General features: G+C 50.4%; 1 protein-coding gene across 1 annotated transcript; it reads left to right on the forward strand.

Moving 5' to 3' along the window:
* The first annotated feature begins 1,350 nt into the window (after window positions 1-1,350).
* Window positions 1,351-9,046, forward strand: LOC144954941 (serum albumin SDS-1-like). Its single transcript, XM_078885309.1, has 3 exons — window positions 1,351-1,616; window positions 2,602-2,737; window positions 8,835-9,046. The coding sequence occupies exons 1-3, from the start codon at window positions 1,363-1,365 to the stop codon at window positions 8,859-8,861; spliced, it is 417 nt and encodes a 138-aa protein (XP_078741435.1). The 5' UTR covers window positions 1,351-1,362; the 3' UTR covers window positions 8,862-9,046.
* Window positions 9,047-9,310: the final 264 nt, after the last annotated feature.

The following is a 9,310-nucleotide window of genomic DNA, read 5'->3' on the forward strand; positions in this document are numbered from 1 at the left end:
ACCACTCCACCCACCCACCCACTCACTCACCCACTCACCCACCCACACCACACCACTCACTCACCCACCATCACCACCCACTCACCCACCCACACCACTCACCCAACCACTCACCCACTCACCCACACCACCCACTCACCCACCCACCCCACCCACCCACTCACCCACCACATCACCCACCCACCCACCCACCCACTCACCCCACCCACCCACACACCCACCCACTCACCCACCACCCCACCCACTCACCCACCCACTCACCCACTCACCCACCCACCCACCTCCCACCCTCACCACTCACCACACCACCCACCACTCACCACCACTCACCCACCCACTCACCCACCCACCCACACCACCCACTCACCCACCCACCCACCCTCTCCCCCCACCTTCCCCCACAGACCCTACACCTCTACTCCTCAATGTGTTCCGATGGCTCCTACATCACACACCCAACCACTCACCCACTCACCCACCCACTCACCCCACCCACCCACTCACCCAACCACTCACCCACTCACCCACCCCACACCACCCACTCACCCACCCTCTCCCCCCACCTTCCCCCACAGACCCTACACCTCTACTCCTCAATGTGCTCCGATGGCTCCTACATCACACACCCAACCACTCACCCACTCACCCACTCACCCACTCACCCACCCACCCACTCACCCACCCACCCACCCACCCACCCACCCTCTCCCCCCCACCTTCCCCCCACAGACCCTACACCTCTACTCCTCAATGTGCTCCGATGGCTCTTACATCACACACCCAACCACTCACCCACTCACCCACTCACCCACTCACCCAACCACTCACCCACTCACCCACTCACCCACTCACCCACTCACTCACCCACTCACCCACCCACCCACTCACCCACCCACCCACTCACCCACCCACCCACCCACCCTCTCCCCCCACCTTCCCCCACAGACCCTACACCTCTACTCCTCAATGTGCGCCGATGGCTCCTACATCACACACCCAACCACTCACCCACTCACCCACTCACCCACTCACCCAACCACTCACCCACTCACCCACCCACCCACTCACCCACCCACTCACCCAACCACTCACCCACTCACCCACCCACCCACCCACCCACTCACCCACCCTCTCCCCCCACCTTCCCCCACAGACCCTACACCTCTACTCCTCAATGTGCTCCGATGGCTCCTACATCAAACACCCAACCACTCACCCACTCACCCACTCACCCACCCACCCACCCACTCACCCACTCACCCACTCACCCACCCACCCACTCACCCACCCACCCACTCACCCACCCACCCACTCACCCTCTCCCCCCACCTTCCCCCACAGACCCTACACCTCTACTCCTCAATGTGCTCCGATGGCGCCTACATCGCCGCTCACGATGGCTACCGAAAGTGCTGCCGCTTGCCTCCGTCCGAGGCCCCTGCCTGCCACGCGGAGCACGAGAAGGGTCACGAGGTGGAGCATGCCAAGGAGGTGGACCACGAGAAGGTGGAGCACGAGAAGGTGGAGCACGCCGGGGTGAAGGGGACCTTGGCCGAGGGTGGCGCTGCAATGAGCTGTCTGAGGTTCAGGCAGCAACCGGAGAAATACTTGCAGAGGTGGGTGGCGTGTCAGTCGGTCAGTCGGTTAGTTAGTCAGTCACTCAGTCAGTTAGTCAGTCACTCAGTCACTCACTCAGTCACTCACTCAGCCACTCAGCCACTCACTCAGCCACTCACTCTTCCACTCACCTACCCACTCACCCACACACTCACCCACTCACCCACTCACCCACACACTCACCCACTCACCCACACACTCACCCACTCACTCACCCACTCACCCACCCACTCACTCACCCACCCACTCACCCACTCACTCACCCACCCACTCACCCACCCACTCACTCACTCACCCACTCACCCACCCACTCACTCACCCACCCACTCACCCACCCACTCACTCACTCACTCACTCACCCACCCACTCACCCACCCACTCACCCACTCACCCACCCACCCACCCACCCACTCACCCACCCACTCACCCACCCACTCACCCACCCACCCACTCACTCACCCACCCACTCACCCACCCACTCACCCACTCACCCACCCACTCACTCACTCACTCACCCACTCACCCACCCACTCACCCACTCACTCACCCACCCACTCACTCACTCACTCACTCACCCACCCACCCACCCACTCACCCACCCACTCACCCACCCACCCACTCACTCACTCACTCACTCACCCACCCACTCACCCACCCACCCACCCACTCACCCACCCACTCACTCACTCACCCACCCACTCACTCACCCACCCACTCACCCACCCACCCACCATCTCACCCACCCACTCACCCCCCCCCACACTCACCCACTCACTCACTCACTCACTCACCCACTCACCCACTCACTCACTCACTCACCCACTCACTCACCCACTCACCCACCCACTCACCCACCCACTCACTCACTCACCCACCCACTCACTCACCCACCCACCCACTCACCCACCATCTCACCCACCCACTCACCCCCCCCCACACTCACCCCATGTCTTTAACCTCGTGTCCACCTCGTGTCCACCTCAGCCTGCTCTACAAGGCTGCCCACGATGCTCCACCCCAGGTGGATCATGCCCAACTGAGGCTCCAAGTCCACCACTTTGTGGAGGTCACCGCCAAATGTTGTCGCGCCTTCGACAAAACCGAGTGCTTCAGCCACGAGGTCAGAGACCCATAGACACACTACATAGACACAGAGACACATAGACACACTACATAGACACAGAGACACATAGACACACTACATAGACACAGAGACCCATAGACTCATTTCATAGAGACACATAGACACACTACATAGAGACCCATAGACACACTACATAGACACAGAGACCCATAGACTCACTACATAGAGACCCATAGACTCACTACATAGACACAGAGACACATAGACTCACTATATAGACATAGAGACCCATAGACACACTACATAGACATAGAGACCCATAGACACACTACATAGACATAGAGACACATAGACACACTACATAGACATAGAGACCCATAGACACACTACATAGACATAGAGACCCATAGACACACTACATAGAGACCCATAGACACACTACATAGAGACACATAGACACACTACATAGACATAGAGACACATAGACACACTACATAGACATAGAGACACATAGACACACTACATAGACACAGAGACCCATAGACTCATTACATAGAGACCCATAGACACACTACATAGACATAGAGACACATAGACACACTACATAGACACAGAGACACATAGACTCACTACATAGAGACCCATAGACTCACTACATAGACACAGAGACACATAGACTCACTACATAGACATAGAGACCCATAGACTCACTACATAGACATAGAGACACATAGACACACTACATAGACATAGAGACACATAGACACACTACATAGACATCGAGACCCATAGACAGACTACATAGACATAGAGACCCATAGACACACTACATAGACATAGAGACACATAGACTCACTACATAGACATCGAGACCCATAGACACACTACATAGACATAGAGACACATAGACACACTACATAGACATAGAGACCCATAGACACACTACATAGACATAGAGACCCATAGACTCACTACATAGACACAGAGACACATAGACTCATTACATAGACACAGAGACCCATAGACACACTACATAGACACAGAGACCCATAGACTCACTACATAGACATAGAGACCCATAGACACACTACATAGACATAGAGACCCATAGACTCACTACATAGACATAGAGACCCATAGACACACTACATAGACATAGAGACCCATAGACACACTACATAGACATAGAGACCCATAGACTCACTACATAGACATAGAGACCCATAGACTCACTACATAGACATAGAGACCCATAGACTCACTACATAGACATAGAGACCCATAGACTCACTACATAGACATAGAGACCCATAGACACACTACATAGACATAGAGACCCATAGACACACTACATAGACATAGAGACCCATAGACTCACTACATAGAGACCCATAGACACACTACATAGACATAGAGACCCATAGACACACTACATAGACATAGAGACCCATAGACACACTACATAGACATAGAGACCCATAGACACACTACATAGACACAGAGACCCATAGACTCACTACATAGACATAGAGACCCATAGACACACTACATAGACATAGAGACCCATAGACACACTACATAGACATAGAGACCCATAGACACACTACATAGACACAGAGACCCATAGACTCACTACATAGAGACCCATAGACACACTACATAGACATCGAGACCCATAGACACACTACATAGACATAGAGACCCATAGACACACTACATAGACACAGAGACCCATAGACACACTACATAGACACAGAGACCCATAGACACACTACATAGAGACCCATAGACACACTACATAGACATCGAGACCCATAGACTCACTACATAGACATAGAGACCCATAGACACACTACATAGACATAGAGACACATAGACACACTACATAGACATAGAGACCCATAGACTCACTACATAGACATAGAGACCCATAGACTCACTACATAGACATAGAGACACATAGACACACTACATAGACATAGAGACCCATAGACTCACTACATAGACACAGAGACCCATAGACTCACTACATAGACATAGAGACCCATAGACACACTACATAGACATAGAGACCCATAGACACACTACATAGACATAGAGACCCATAGACACACCACATAGACATAGAGACCCATAGACACACTACATAGACATAGAGACACATAGACACACTACATAGACACAGAGACCCATAGACTCACTACATAGACATAGAGACCCATAGACACACTACATAGACATAGAGACCCATAGACTCACTACATAGACATAGAGACCCATAGACTCACTACATAGACACAGAGACCCATAGACACACTACATAGACACAGAGACCCATAGACACACTACATAGACATAGAGACCCATAGACTCATTACATAGACATAGAGACCCATAGACACACTACATAGACATAGAGACCCATAGACTCACTACATAGACATAGAGACCCATAGACACACTACATAGACATAGAGACCCATAGACACACCACATAGACACAGAGACCCATAGACACACTACATAGAAATAGAGACACATAGACACACTACATAGACATAGAGACCCATAGACACACTACATAGACATAGAGACCCATAGACACACTACATAGAGACACATAGACTCACTACATAGACATAGAGACACATAGACTCACTACATAGACATAGAGACCCATAGACACACTACATAGACACAGAGACCCATAGACTCACTACATAGACACAGAGACTCATAGACTCCATACATAGACATAGAGACCCATAGACACACTACATAGACATAGAGACCCATAGACACACTACATAGACACAGAGACCCATAGACTCACTACATAGACATAGAGACCCATAGACTCATTACATAGACACAGAGACCCATAGACACACTACATAGAGACACATAGACACACTACATAGACATAGAGACCCATAGACTCACTACATAGACACAGAGACCCATAGACACACTACATAGACATAGAGACCCATAGACTCACTACATAGACATAGAGACCCATAGACACACTACATAGACACAGAGACCCATAGACTCACTACATAGACACAGAGACCCATAGACACACTACATAGACATAGAGACCCATAGACACACTACATAGACATAGAGACCCATAGACACACTACATAGATATAGAGACCCATAGACACACTACATAGACATAGAGACCCATAGACACACTACATAGACATAGAGACCCATAGACACACTACATAGACACAGAGACCCATAGACACACTACATAGACACAGAGACCCATAGACTCACTACATAGACATAGAGACCCATAGACTCACTACATAGACATAGAGACCCATAGACACACTACATAGACATAGAGACCCATAGACACACTACATAGACATAGAGACCCATAGACACACTACATAGACATAGAGACACATAGACACACCACATAGACATAGAGACACATAGACTCACTACATAGACATAGAGACCCATAGACACACTACATAGACATAGAGACACATAGACTCACTACATAGACATAGAGACCCATAGACTCACTACATAGACATAGAGACCCATAGACTCACTACATAGACATAGAGACCCATAGACACACTACATAGACATAGAGACCCATAGACACACGACATAGACATAGAGACCCATAGACACACTACATAGACATAGAGACCCATAGACTCACTACATAGACATAGAGACCCATAGACTCACTACATAGACATAGAGACCCATAGACTCACTACATAGACACAGAGACCCATAGACACACTACATAGACACAGAGACCCATAGACACACTACATAGACACAGAGACCCATAGACTCACTACATAGACATAGAGACCCATAGACACACTACATAGACACAGAGACCCATAGACACACTACATAGACACAGAGACCCATAGACTCACTACATAGACATAGAGACCCATAGACTCACTACATAGACATAGAGACCCATAGACTCACTACATAGACACAGAGACCCATAGACACACTACATAGACATAGAGACCCATAGACTCACTACATAGACACAGAGACCCATAGACACACTACATAGACATAGAGACCCATAGACTCACTACATAGACACAGAGACCCATAGACACACTACATAGACATAGAGACCCATAGACACACTACATAGACATAGAGACCCATAGACTCACTACATAGACACAGAGACCCATAGACACACTACATAGACACAGAGACCCATAGACTCACTACATAGACACAGAGACCCATAGACTCACTACATAGACATAGAGACCCATAGACTCACTACATAGACACAGAGACCCATAGACACACTACATAGACATAGAGACCCATAGACTCACTACATAGACACAGAGACCCATAGACACACTACATAGACTTAGAGACCCATAGACACACTACATAGACATAGAGACCCATAGACTCACTACATAGACACAGAGACCCATAGACACACTACATAGACACAGAGACCCATAGACTCACTACATAGACACAGAGACCCATAGACTCACTACATAGACATCGAGACACATAGACTCACTACATAGACACAGAGACCCATAGACTCACTACATAGACACAGAGACCCATAGACTCACTACATAGACACAGAGACCCATAGACTCACTACATAGACACAGAGACCCATAGACTCACTACATAGACACAGAGACCCATAGACACACTACATAGACACAGAGACCCATAGACTCACTACATAGACACAGAGACCCATAGACTCACTACATAGACATCGAGACACATAGACTCACTACATAGACACAGAGACCCATAGACTCACTACATAGACACAGAGACCCATAGACTCACTACATAGACACAGAGACCCATAGACTCACTACATAGACACAGAGACCCATAGACTCACTACATAGAGAGGTAGTGGTGGTGGTGATGGTAGTGGTGGTGGTGGTGGTGTAGTGGTGGTGGTGATGTAGTGGTGGTGGTGGTGGTGTAGTGGTGGTGGTGGTGATGTAGTGGTGGTGGTGATGGTAGTGGTGGTGGTGGTGGTGATGGTAGTGGTGGTGGTGGTGGTGATGGTAGTGGTGGTGGTGTAGTGGTGGTGGTGTAGTGGTGGTGGTGGTGATGTGGTGGTGGTGATGGTAGTGGTGGTGGTGATGGTAGTGGTGGTGGTGGTGGTGATGGTAGTGGTGGTGGTGTAGTGGTGGTGGTGTAGTGGTGGTGGTGGTGATGTGGTGGTGGTGGTGATGTAGTGGTGGTGGTGGTGTAGTGGTGGTGGTGTAGTGGTGGTGGTGGTGGTGATGTAGTGGTGGTGGTGGTGTAGTGGTGGTGGTGTAGTGGTGGTGGTGGTGGTGATGTAGTGGTGGTGGTGGTGTAGTGGTGGTGGTGTAGTGGTGGTGGTGGTGGTGATGTAGTGGTGGTGGTGGTGTAGTGGTGGTGGTGTAGTGGTGGTGGTGGTGGTGATGTAGTGGTGGTGGTGATGGTAGTGGTGGTGGTGGTGATGGTAGTGGTGGTGGTGGTGTAGTGGTGGTGGTGTAGTGGTGGTGGTGGTGATGTGGTGGTGGTGGTGATGTAGTGGTGGTGGTGGTGGAGTGGTGGTGGTGTAGTGGTGGTGGTGGTGGTGATGTAGTGGTGGTGGTGGTGTAGTGGTGGTGGTGTAGTGGTGGTGGTGGTGGTGGTGTAGTGGTGGTGGTGTAGTGGTGGTGGTGGTGGTGATGTAGTGGTGGTGGTGGTGTAGTGGTGGTGGTGTAGTGGTGGTGGTGGTGTAGTGGTGGTGGTGTAGTGGTGGTGATGGTGATGTAGTGGTGGTGGTGATGGTAGTGGTGGTGATGTAGTGGTGGTGGTGGTGTAGTGGTGGTGGTGGTGTAGTGGTGGTGGTGTAGTGGTGGTGGTGGTGTAGTGGTGGTGGTGGTGTAGTGGTGGTGTTGTAGTGGTGGTGGTGATGGTGATGTAGTGGTGGTGGTGATGGTAGTGGTGGTGGTGTGGTGAACATCGCTAGCACTGGCGGAGAGACAAAGGCGGCCGGGCGTGGTGGTGTGTATCCACAGTGCACTTGCCCCTGCAGTCTGTTACAGGCTACACGGGGGATCTTTATCTTTGTGTCTGTGTGTGGTTTTTTTTTCAGATCAAGGAGATGAAAAACGCACCGTGACACACACAGACACACACACAGTGACACACACACAGTGACACACACACAGTGACACACACACAGACACACACACAGTGACACACACAGTGACACACACACAGTGACACACACACAGTGACACACACACAGTGACACACACAGTGACACACACACAGTGACACACACAGTGACACACACACAGACACACACACAGACACACACAGACACAGACACACAGACACACAGACACACACACAGTGACACACACAGTGACACACACACAGTGACACACACACAGACACACACACACACACAGACACACACACAGACACACACACACACAGACACACACACACACACAGACACACACACACACAGACACACACACACACACAGACAAACACACACACACACAGACACACAGACACACACACACAGACACACACACAGACACACACACAGACACACAG

The sequence above is a fragment of the Lampetra fluviatilis genome, unplaced genomic scaffold (genome assembly GCF_964198595.1).
Source record: "Lampetra fluviatilis unplaced genomic scaffold, kcLamFluv1.1 SCAFFOLD_1135, whole genome shotgun sequence".
Classification (NCBI taxonomy): domain Eukaryota; kingdom Metazoa; phylum Chordata; class Hyperoartia; order Petromyzontiformes; family Petromyzontidae; genus Lampetra; species Lampetra fluviatilis.